Below are 13,128 nucleotides of genomic sequence, written 5' to 3' on the forward strand. Positions count from 1 at the left end.
CAAATAACTTGTACTGCACCATTGAATGGTACAATAATTGAATAGATTATATCTTAGAATTTTATTTTATTCAGCATTGTCATTATATCACAATCTGGTGAACCAACCTGCTTTATTATTCATTATTTTTGATGTATATGTACAATACTGTTGAAATGTTCTCTTTAAAATAGTAATATTTTCAAATATTACTAGCATTATAAAAACAGATTTCTATTTTAATATATTTTAAAATATAATTTATTATTACTAGTGGTCGACCAGTATTGGGGTTTTTTGACAGCCGATATCTTGGAAAGCAGGGGGGGGGGGGGGGGCAGATATAAAGCAGATATATTTTTTTTTACATTTTACTTTATATTTAAGAAATTTGAAATCAATTGACTATAGATTAAAAAATATAAATGTGGAAAATAAACATACTTATACTTTAGATATTCACAATTAAATAAATATTTAATAAAAATCTAATTAAAAAGGAAGTAAACACTGTTACCAACAGGGCACTCGATATTCTGGGAAGTTTGTGTGCATTGGAAATTATATATTTCAAATAAAGCCAGTAACACTCATTTTACATACAGCACACAGTGAAAATGACATGAATATGACAGTCGGCAAATGCAATAAAGTGCAGCATAATTTGAAATCATGCGTTTAAAGCTTAAAGCATTTAATTCACAAAGACCGACCATCACACAGAGCATGCGATCATGCTGGATAAAAATGCACACTTCACAAGATCTCACAACTGGATTTGACTAAGTTTCCAAGGTTTGTGAAATTATATATTCATTAGTCATTCAAAGATTTGTTGTAATGATATAAATGCGTATTTGCTTAATGCTGACGGCAAACGAGAAAGTATTATAATGTTTGCTTTTCTATTACTAATATTATAAAAGCAATTGTTGTAATACTTTTTGTATACATTTTAATTCCGTTGTTTAACCGTTCTATCTTATTATTAGACAGACTTCTTTCATTATTAGACAGAACTGTCAACAACAACAGTGAACTAGAGGGAGAATGTGATCACTGTGTGTCCAGACACTGCTGGTTTTAGTGCAGTCAAAATAAAAGTCCTGCCTCAGACACATTGGGCGAGTAGAAAAACTTATCGGTCGATGCCGATATTTGAAAAATTTAAAATATCAGCCGATATGTCGGCCTTGGCGATATATAGGTCGACCTCTTATATTTACCACTGCTCCAGTCTTCAGTGTCATAGAATTTTTTGTCACACTTTATTTTAAAGTCCAATTCTCATTATTAGCAAACCATTAACTTCAACTTTTGTCTCAATAAACTCCTAATTTGCTGCTTATTAATAGTTAGTTAGGTAGTTGTTAAGTTTAGGTATTATGTAGGATTAGGGATGTAGAATATGGTCATCCAGAATGTGTGCTTTATAAGTACTAATAAATATCCAATATGTTAATAATTGGCATGCTAAAAAGCAACTAGTTAATAGTAAGAATCGATCCCTATAATAAAGTGTTAATGATTGTTTTTGTAGCATTATAAATTAATTACTTTTGTTCTTTTTATGACATCCTAGCTGAATGAAAGTATTAATTACTTACTCAGCCCAAACTTTTGAACAGTACTATATATATACGGTTGCATTTAATATATATTTTCTTTTCTAACTTCAGATGGTGATGCATTTGAGGCTGGCATATCTATCAAGAGCACTGGCTCCACTACTTCCAGCCAAGCTGAGCGCAAAAGAAGGACTCTGCCACAGCTTCCCATAGAGGAGAAGATCAAGCGCTCTGAGATCGGTGAGAAGCAGGACACAGAACCCCAAGAAAAAGAAAGCCACAATGAACATAAAGGTGATGGCGAGTGCATCGGCACTCCGGACAACAAGGATGTTGTGTCTAGCCAATCCAAGAGCATCCAGCAGGATGGGAAGGCAGGAAAACAGTCATCGGTGCGCCCCCATGGAAGTGGAGAGAGGAGAGCATCAGAGGAGAGTCGCAGGAGGCGTTCGGAGGATAAGAGTAAAGGAAGTGACGGGGAGAGGTCTGGGAAGCCACTGGTGAGGCAGGGGAGTTTTACAATTGAGAAGCCCAGTGGTAATGTCCCCATAGAACTGATTCCTCGCATCAACCGTCAGAATGGAGGAAGGGAGCGAAGCGACTCGGTGGGCAGCATGGACACAGCGACTCTTCTCAAGGACACTGAAGCTGTCATGGCTTTCCTTGAGGCTAAACTCCGCGATGAGAAAAAGTTGGACCCGGTAACACCCCCAGCCTGCCCTTTATCCCCCGAATCCGATATCGACACGGCCAGCACGGTCAGCCAGGCAGCAGCCGAGGGTGATCGAAAGGCGGTTCAGAAGCGTAGATCCCTCAGCAGCCTGTATAGAGAGAAAAGCAACGCAAGCACCACATCGAAAACCACAACCAGTGCAAGGGAGCGTCTAGAGAGGAAAACAAAGACCAAGACCACAGAAAGCCGCTCAGATACACGTCGTTCAGTACAGACAGCCTCCCGTGGCCGCCAACCGTCCCAAGATCTCACTGATGACGATCAGACTTCCTCGTTTGCCATCTCAGACATCCTGTCCTCGGACCAGGAGACATATTCCAGTCGCTCGCACACCAAAGGTCACTTAACCTCCACCGATGACCTTTTACAGTCCAAGCTTGATAGCAGCAAATCCACGAGGTCTGCAAAACCCAGCAAGACGCTGCAAACTAGCACCGCAGCCCTGGCGAAACAGGCTGGTCTTCCACAGCCCCGTCCCACGAGGGCATCCATGTTGCGCAGGGCTCGGCTTGGAGACACGTCAGACACGGACCTAGCGGATGCGGACAGGGTTTCGGTGGCGTCTGAGGTGTCCACCACCAGTTCCACTTCCAAACCACCATCGGGGAGGAAGGCGCAGTCACGCATCGACATGCTAGCGCAACCTCGCCGCACCAGACTCGGCTCGTTTTCAGCACGGAGTGATTCGGAGGCCATAGTCAGTAGGACCACGGCGACACGTGTGTCTGCAGAGACAGCGCTTCGTCTGGGGCTGAGAAGCACAAATCAGCAAGCACCGGATGGCAAGCTCACTGCACGCATGAGGGCTAATAGTGTCTCCAAACTATCGGACCCCAAGCTGAAGACAGCACCTGTCAACAGCAACCCATCAGGTGAGGAGGAATGTCAGTAATATTAATATACTCGTGTAGCTGCTGCATTTTTGGAAATGTTACTTAGCAGGTGCTGAAAGCAAAAGTGAGGTGATCTGCCAAATTGAGATAAAGAAACAGATCAGTACTGTTTATGTAGTCAGGTCAACAAGTTTAGATCTAGATGTGTTCTTATATATATATATATATATATATATATATATATATATATATATATCGCATCAAACCTGTATGAGTTTCTTCCTTCTGTTGAACACAAAAGAAGACAATGGAAGATTTTTGGTAACCAAAAAGTTGATGGAAGCCATTGATTTCATAGTATGGAAAAAATACTAGGGAAGTCGATGGCTAACGTCAACTGTTTGGAAGACAGTGTTATGATATTCCGGTTCAAAATTCCAAATAAAAAAAAAAAGTCAAAATTATTATTTTTTTAAATGCTCACATGAACCGTTAACACTAAAGGCTGATTTATACTTCTGTGTCTGACCTACACCGTAGCTTTGACGATGTAGGCTATGCGTCAGTTTTCATTTATACCTCTGCATCGTTGTCCGCGTTGACGTGCAGTACACACTCAAACCGCTAGTCTGCAGTGTCCACGGTCAGGTTGCTAGTATAACCTGCAGTACCACCACAAAAGCTGGAGAAGAAGTGGCTCGTCAGACAAGCATTATTGAGAGTGAGGAGTCACGTGCTGATTTGAGTTGATTTGGGCGGGGTCTGAGCCGGTCGGCCATGATGGTAGGACACGCTATTGGTTGCCAGGGGCAACGCCTTCAGAACTAAACAGAGGCACGACTAAACATTCCAGAGCTCTTTCATTTTTGCGCATTTTTGTCGGCGGAACCGAGACGGATCTACGAATACGAGAAAGAAAAGGAAGAAAGCAATGCAAAAGATAAGGCGAAAGAAAGGGGACCTTACAGGAATAAGCTCACACCAAGTGCAAAACAAAATAAATATCAAATCATTATTTAAACCTACAAAAGGAGACAACAGGGGAACAGGAGATATCGGCATTCTTTCAATCTCCACAAGGATTTGTACCATGGCAGATCAACATTTTTTGTCCTGGACAACTACTGTATAATGCTATGTACAGTAGTATGATAAATGATAAGACACTTGTTCTTTGCTTTTGTTTTATTTTATATAAGAAGGTGTAACATTAAAATATATTAAAGTGCACATAAACACACAAAACTCAAGTACATACAGACCAATAACTGAGTAGAATTGACGTGCTGTTCGATTTTTGGAGAGGTACACGTCAGGCTACGGCGTAAGGGAGAGCGTCTATGCGTAGGCTATAGTGTAGGTCTGACGCAGTATAAATCAGCCTTTAAGTTAATCAAGATCAATTTACCAAACAGATAGGGTGCATTTTCATTCCAATTCATTAAAATAACTATTTTCTATAAAATAAAATAAAAACTACACAGTTGTCTAGTTGTTTTAACAAAGTTCATAATGAGACATTTAGCATTCAGCAGATTTTAGCAGTGCATTTTTCTTGATGTTCCATTTGGACTGGATCACTGCCATTAGTCATGTTTTTCTGTAATTGTCTGTCTCTGCATGCTTGTGATATTTATAAATATCCCATTTTACACAGAAACTCAACTTGAGCCTGAAAGCATTCTCGCAGAGGAGGAGCCCATGGGTACTGTAACATATCTGGGCTGAGTGTGTGTAGAAACTGAAACACAACATGCTTTTAAATGTTACTGCAATCTGTATTATTTAATTGATTTATTTTTATTTATGCTTTTAAAAAAACTTGTTTGCTTTCACATTGGCATACTAATATTAAGTAAGTACTTAAGAGTAAAGAATTTAATGATATTTGCAGATTCAGTGCTCTGAGGGAACTATGAGTAATGAGTAATTATGTTAATATTGAAATGATGACTTCTTAGATGCTTGTCCTTTAATGCCACACAGTCAAAATCAGAGCAAAGTTGTGTCTTCCATGCTGATGCAAGCGCTGAGCAATAAGAAATGAGGGTCAGTGTATGTTAAACACTTTCCCCCTGGTGGCATAAAGTTAAAACAACATGACAGCAAACAGCTTTGCAGGCGCACAGAAAACATTCATTTCAAACACAAACATCCTAGAGTTTATGAAGGACACTTATTTTGAATAGAAACCACATCCTTTACAATGTCAATCCAGATCTTGACCAAATCCATCATCCCAAATGTCCTTTTCATCACTTGCAACTGTCATATTTTAGAGATAGTTGCTCAGAAGAGCTTTGCTGTTTGATTTCTGCGGGGTAACTGCAATATTCAGCTTCTTTTGTGCTGAGTGGTTTATTTTGAACTCTTTATACGTTATTTTAACTACAGTTCATAACTACTCCATCCCCATTTGAAACAAGGTTTTAATGAGAACTCTGTACAGTGATATAATGTTAAGTATTCAGACTTGAAGCATCAAGAAGATTATTGTACTTGAATTTTGAATACAATAATAGATATCTTCCATGTTTATAAACCTTGAGCCAGTGGGGAAGAAGATTTTTGCATCATGTAACATCGATGCAAGGCGTTTGAAGACTGTGTGTGTGTGTGTGTGTGTAATACTGACAAAAGTACTCATGCATTAACTACTCTTAAAGGCCTTCTTGAAATATGCATACCTGTAACCACATCCTCAATTCATATGAAGCTTTATTGTTCATTTTTAATTGTGTTTCTGTAAACATTTCAGTCAAACCTCTCTCTTATTTTTTCAGCCACTAACCGGTGGAGACGGCTGCCTCCTGAGTATGCCTCTACCTCTGAGGATGAGTTTGGATCTAACCGGAACTCTCCCAAACACATTCACCTGCGGCCGGGGACCACCCTTCGCACCAGTAGACTGGGCTGTCCCTCTCCGGTCACGACCAGCCCTGGGGGTCTCCTCCTCAAGAACAGGATGAGAGAACAGGAGGAGTACATACGAGATTGGACAGCCCACAGCGAGGAGATCGCCAGGTACTCATCAACTCTGTGTCCTTCTTATACATTAGCATATTGTTAAAGTGCCCCACAGTTACTAAGTTGACACAAAAACCATATGATGTAGTTATCGTTTTGTTGACTGTTCTTTCAGTGTTCCTTAGATATTTAGTAAATTTGAAGTATACTTTTTTGAAAATCAGAAAAACCGTACGCTTGAAAAGTGGGTGCTTAGTGCGGGTGTTACATGCAGACATATAGTCGGTTATCTCAGGAGATGTCCTCATGTTGCATTAGTTACAGCTGGAACAGCAACAAGAGAGACTGTCTTCAAATGCACTGCTGCAGGGCAAACTCTAATGCAAGCTGATCACAAGCTCGCTCGCTCACTCTCTCACTCTTTTTTTTTTTTACTTTTTATTTAGTCTTAATCTTTCATTAACCCCTGATTTCCTGTTCTCATTAAACTATTTAAACTTCAATTAGCAAAAAGCTAGTTTTTAGTTACTAGTGACCTTAGAAATAGTGTTTGTGGTTAGCTGTGGTTAATTTACTCTGTAAACGACTGTGTCCAGTAACTGTGGGGTGAGCAAAGTAGTTTAATACAGCTGCTCATGTGATCTCCATGTAAAATCAGATTTTATTAGTCTCCTTTTGTGACTGGTGCCTTTATCTTAATGTGAGTGGACATGATGTTAAAAGCACTAGTCATATAGCATATGTGTAATATAAGTTTATATGTGTTTTAAGGCAGAATAAAAATACTGTGTGAATTTTTCCACACAAAAGCCACACATTGCATCTTTAGCAACGTTTATGCAATAAATTTGTTTGTTCGTGTAGCAATACTGACACCTTGTGGTTATTCTTAAACCATTTCAATATTTCAACACCATAATAATTAACATCAGTCAAAACCATATGTAAAGAACCATTCTTGATGTATTTACCATGTTATAATATTATACAAATTAATGGTAAGTTTAGGTTCAGTATTTATTTAAAAAATATTTTATGCTGACAAAATCTGCATTTATTGGATAGAAACAATAGAACTGTAAAATATTATCTATTATATTATAATATATATTAACTATTTTCTATTTTAAATTATGATTTAATAAGTTATTCGGAAAAAAACAAACATTTGCTGTCACTTTTGATCAATTTAATGCGTCCTTTCTGCTTAAAAGTAAAAAAACTAAAAAGTACTGACCCCAAAATGTTACGATAGTGTATGTTTTGATGTTATAGTAATTGTATGTAATAAATAATGCATGTGATGCATGTCATCCATACAATATGTTAATTTGCTTTTGGATTGCAGGTGCATGAGTAGAGTAGGGACTACCTAATGTGAGTCTGTGATGTCATTTGCATGATGTGTGTATTTGTGTGCCCCTAGTCTAGACACCCATCTGAATGTTTACAGGTTATTTCCCTGTGTGCGCAGAATCAGTCAGGACCTGGCCAAGGACCTGGCCATCCTGGCACGTGAGATCCACGACGTGGCGGGCGAGATCGACTCGGTCAGTTCCTCCGGCACGGCGCCCAGCACCACGGTCAGCACGGCCGCGACCACACCGGGCTCCGCCATCGACACCAGAGAGGAGGTACATCTCACTGCCTTTGACTAAACACCTTACTCACCTTCAAGACGTTTAGTAGTTTGAATGTTGCTTCTTCTCAATCCGTTTCTTGTTCATTTCTGCAGCTGGTTGAGAGAGTTTTTGACGAAAGTCTAAACTTCAGGAAGATTCCCCCTGTAGTTCACACCAAAGCCTCAGAGATCAATGGCAGACCAGTGGAGCTTCGTCCCCGGGCCCCGGACAGCCTGGACCCTCAGGCGGCCCTGCGCAGACGTACCTGGAACCGGGATGAGGTGAGACCGGTATGAACCACTTAACTTCACGACATGTACCCGATCTTTCATGTCTTTATGAATTTGTGGTAGGTGAATAATTCAGCAGACTTCAAGTGTGTTGTTTGTTTTTAAGTGTGTTTGTGGCTCCAGATGACAGCGTCTTGTGCAATGTCGCCTGGCGCTTGTGGTGATGTGAAAAGTGATATGATGTGGTTTAAGTTTAATTACCTCAGTGCTTTATTGACTGGAGGTTGTTTGTTTGGTAAATTATTGAGTGACACGGTCCTGGTGGTTGTTCTTTTGCAGGCGGTGCTAGACAGTTTATTGCTGACGTCGGTTTCCCAACTGTCTTCCAAAATCCGACAGTCTGTAGATAAAACCACTGGCAAAATCAGGTCAGTCACAGAGTCATAGATGTGTACTGTGTTCCTCATTAAACCAAATTACATAAACAGTCATTTTATAATTAGTGAAAACTGTTTTTACAGAAATCAAACAGTCTTACATTAAACCTACTATGTACTATTTTAATGCATACTATAATATATTTGTTTTATGTATTTGTTTTTAATTATTCACACTGAATAATTGTTAAATAAATGTGTCATTGGTGTCACACTGACTGTAATTAATTAATGGAACCCAAAAACTGTTTTTACTTCCTACATTGTCAAAGGTACTATATTTTATTATATTTCAGACTATAGTTAATGAAGAAGTAACATTAAATATTTTCATGTGCTAAGATGGTAAAATGATATGTGTGTGTGGCTATATACAGTATAATTAATTGTATCTTATTTCTTGAAGTTTGAGAAGCACTGTTTTAAAACATTTTCTATAGGAATTTACTACTTGTATTACAGTTCTACATTTTCACATATAAGCTGTAAATGCCAATAGATAAATATTAAAGATAAATATTATCTTCTCTCAGTCTGTGTTTTTTTTTTTATTTGACATTTAAAAAACTCTTTAGTAATCTAGTTACTCATTGATATTTTTAAAGGATATTGTTCAAGGACAAAGACAGGAACTGGGATGATATTGAGAGTAAACTCTGTTTGGACAATGAAGTTCCTCTTCCCAAAACTACAAATAAGGTAAGTTCCATAATGCTGAATGATTTACAGTAATAGACATCTGGACTTTGCTAATTATTCTTTCTTCTATTCATCTAGGAAATTTCATCTATACTAACAGAGCTGAAGAGGGTAGAAAAACAGCTTCAAGGTAAGACTTGCACCATGTTAATGCAACAGCAGCACAGTGTAGCTGAATTTAGCTCGCCTTAATAATCTCACATTTCTATTTTCGATATGCTGTACAGCATTGAATTATTTAATATATATTTAGATTACATTTGGTTTAATTTAAATAAGTATATGCAGATAAAATACACACACATTCACACTTTCTGATGCTTTTCTCCATCCCTGCAGTTATAAACATGATGGTGGACCCCGATGGAACCCTTGATGCTCTGACCAGCCTCGGCCTGACCAGTCCAACCACCCCAAAACCCAGAAGCAGTCCTGGGTCTCAGAGCGTGTGGGGGTCTCTGCCCAGTAATGGAGCCCCTCAGCCACCACCAACAACGATCAGCCCTGGCCCAGAGAAACCCAGTGTAGGACGCAACTTCAACCGCACACACCCCACGGGAGAGGAGAGTGCCATCCCTAGCAAATAAAAGACTTTCTTTTAGTAAACTGGACTAATAAAACTACATACTGTAACTTGTTCCTGAATGGATCTTATACGTGTATGTATTATGTACTATGTGCCCTTCTACAGGATTCTGTAAGAGGTCTTTTTATTGTTTTACCCTGTAGTGTAACCTTTAGGATCACACCTGTGTATCTGGACTGACTGCTTAGCTCGGCTAAGCAAAACCCCAACAAAACACACACAGCTGCATGTGACAGGAAGCAAGCCCAGTGAACTGCCAGACAGATCCCTCGTGAATGGACAAAAATAACTCCAGTGCCTGTCTGCTCTGCTCTGAGCTCACCTTTCTTTGAGAACACGTTCTGCTCAGTTTTGCCAAACTGAATGCAGCAAACTATGCGCAAACTCTGCAATTGTATTTAGAAATTTGTTTATTTAGATAACTGTAATTTTTGGGAAAATGTTTTAGATGTAACTTTTTTTTGTGCATTCAGGCTATTCTAAATTAGCGTAATAATGGTCTTTTTTTTTTTTTTTTTTGAAATTCCCTCTACTGCTTGTCTGTATTGTTAGGAGGATGTTGGCATAAACCTAAACCACTTACTAGGCCTGTCTTTAGGAGCCCAGTAGGACGAGTATTTCTAGCATATAGTGTAACTGTAGACTTAGACGATAGTGCAGACTGGTACCTGACAGAATACATCCAGTGGGCTTTTTTGTGTTTTCTACATGTATGATGTCACTAAGTGCCCAGGATTTTCAGCTTTCAGTCTTTGAGGATAACAAGACTTGATTCTTTGTGATACAGTTTCATTTTGCACATCAAAGGCATAATGTGAAATGAAGTAGTTTATTCAAGACACTAAAAAGATTAGGTCACCACTAAATCCCGCTGTACACACTACAAGATGCCTTTCCGGTGGGACGCTCCTCTGACAGAACAACCTGTGTGTCAGTCTGCCAGCGTATGAGCCGGTGGGCGGCAGATAAAGTGCTTGGTACATCCATTTTCCCTGTGGTTTACACATTGTGTATCATATCAGTGTTTTCTTTTTTGTTTGTTTTTTTAAATGTATGTTTTATTTATTTTTGTTTCAATTCATTTAATTAAGGCACTTGTTTTCTTTTTTTACATATTTTTGCATATTCTCAATAAAGGGGGGAACAGCATATTAAAAGCAGTTTTTGTTTAATTTTGAAGTGGAGCTGTGTGTTGTATCCAGCTGAAATAATTTGATATTTATCAAGGGATGCTTTGATATGGCAATATACAAAATAGTGCATTTAATATTATATTTACAAAAATACATTCTTCAAATTGTGTTTAACACCAAAGAAACAATATAAGCTAAAAAGGATAAACAAAGACAGCCATACTACTATTAACACATTATAGCAATATTTGTACATAAAGACATTTCACTCTGTATGGTACGTATTGGAAAGTGAATGAAGTCCAATATGATACATTAATACTGATGTAATCTTCTAAAGGGTTTTAAGTGAAATCTATGGATCCAGAGCCTAAGTTTTCCATGACTTTGTTTGACTCTTTTCCATGACTCTCTCTTATACTGCTCCAGCTCCTGAGAGAGAGGAACAAAAACAAGGAATAAAAGTTACTAATACTGTACATTAAATACCTTTGTGTGGCTGATATTTTTACCAAAGTGCATTCGATCTAATCTGGATCTTTTGGTTAGATAGTTAGATTTGGCTTACTTTCTAAAAACTGCAAACATGCTGTAAACCTGTGATTCAAAGTTGGTCACGGTGTAGAAAATCATTCAGTTAAGAAATTATATTATTTTTAAATCTTACATAAATCGCATAACTGAACATATTGTCCTCTAGAATTTGAATGTACAGAAACTGCAGTCTGAGCAGTGAAAAGTGAAACTGTGCAATAGTAACACTTAATAGTCAAATAATGGCTGATTATTGCAATCACCAAGCACTCAGCAATAATAGCCCAAATCAAAGTAGGTGAGAAGCTACTGAAAGACAGTGAGTGTTGCTAAAAGGTGATTTTACAGTGACAATAAACATGTTTCTTTTACTGTGCCTGCTCTTCCTGGGCTCTGAGAGTCTACAAGGTGCTCACTGTACTGAGAGTCTTTAGCAGGATCTTTCAGCTCCTTTAACTATTACTACTCTTTACAGAAGAAACCATACCTCAGGTGGGTAAAACCCTTTCAAAAACCTTGTTCCAAAGGTCTAAGGGGTTTTTGGCATGAAGAGTCCCGATATCAGCACCAGAGGTTGCAGGTGGCACTTGAAAATATTTTGTTTACCACAAAATTAATATAAAAATAATTCATATAGTGTATTGTGGCTTATACTTGTGTTTATAGTTGTGCATTTTTGATGCACAGTTTCAGTAACCCTTTTTAATATTGAGGTATAACAATGTATAACAATATATCTAATAACAACTAAATTTTACTAACTAAAGTAACTAATTAACTAAAGTACAATAAATATCGTCCTGATCTGACTGAGGGAGTCGAAGAGACGCTAAATGGGTGTTACTGTTTTATCTTGTTTTATTTATTTTTTAAATGCAGGCAAAAGACAGATAAAGACATGCTTTTATTATAATTATTACTATTTTCCTGGTTTATTTTTGTTACTTTTTATTTTCATTTATTTATTTTTTCTTTTAGTTTGCTTTATGTTTTTATACTCTTTATTTTATTTATTTAAAAAAGGCCAAAAGCCAGGTGTTTGAGCTTTTGAGTGAAGTATTTTTAAAGTCTCTTAAATAAAATGCTCTTGTAAATAAAATGTTTTGTTATTGTATTGTTTTGTCCTATTTAATTTATTCTTTAAACACCATTCTTTATAACTAAAACTAAATATAATATAATACTTATTAGTGCTGTCAAATGGTTAACTGTGATTAATCACATCCAAAATAAAAGTTGTGTACTGTGTGTATATATATATATATATATATATATATATATATATATATATGTATATATATATATATATAAATATATATATTTACACACACACACACACACACATACAGTATATATTTTGAAAATATTTAAATGTATTTACATGTACATATTTATATAATATTCCATATAAATATACAGTTCAGACCAAAAGTTTGGACACACCTTCTCATTCAAAGAGTTTTCTTTGTTTTCATGACTATGAAAATTGTAGTCACACTAAAGGCATCAAAACTATGAATTAACACATGTGGAATTATATATGTAATTATATACATAACAAAAAAGTGTGAAACAACTGAAAATATGTCATATTCTAGGTTCTTCAAAGTAGCCACCTTTTGCTTTGATTACTGCTTTGCACACTCTTGGCATTCTCTTGATGAGCTTCAAGAGGTAGTCACCTGAAATGGTCTTCCAACAGTCTTGAAGGAGTTCCCCGAGAGATGCTTAGCACTTGTTGGCCCTTTTGCCTTCACTCTGCGGTCCAGCTCACCCCTAAACCATCTCGATTGGGTTCAGGTCCGGT

At 37.5% G+C, this 13,128-nt stretch overlaps 1 protein-coding gene across 3 annotated transcripts in view; it reads left to right on the forward strand.

Annotated features, from left to right (window-relative positions):
- Window positions 1–10,167, forward strand: part of LOC132157221 (centrosomal protein of 170 kDa-like) — a 37,030-nt gene extending 26,863 nt beyond the window's left edge. For all 3 annotated transcript variants that reach the window (XM_059566468.1, XM_059566469.1, XM_059566470.1), the window contains 8 exons: window positions 1,659–3,152; window positions 5,897–6,137; window positions 7,534–7,714; window positions 7,816–7,992; window positions 8,272–8,360; window positions 8,975–9,068; window positions 9,147–9,198; window positions 9,408–10,167. In XM_059566468.1, coding sequence (XP_059422451.1) covers window positions 1,659–3,152; window positions 5,897–6,137; window positions 7,534–7,714; window positions 7,816–7,992; window positions 8,272–8,360; window positions 8,975–9,068; window positions 9,147–9,198; window positions 9,408–9,655 — 2,576 coding nt within the window. In that variant the 3' untranslated portion in view covers window positions 9,656–10,167. The remainder of the gene's footprint in view (window positions 1–1,658; window positions 3,153–5,896; window positions 6,138–7,533; window positions 7,715–7,815; window positions 7,993–8,271; window positions 8,361–8,974; window positions 9,069–9,146; window positions 9,199–9,407) is intronic.
- Window positions 10,168–13,128: the final 2,961 nt, after the last annotated feature.

Source organism: Carassius carassius, chromosome 14 (assembly GCF_963082965.1).
Source record: "Carassius carassius chromosome 14, fCarCar2.1, whole genome shotgun sequence".
Lineage (NCBI taxonomy): Eukaryota > Metazoa > Chordata > Actinopteri > Cypriniformes > Cyprinidae > Carassius > Carassius carassius.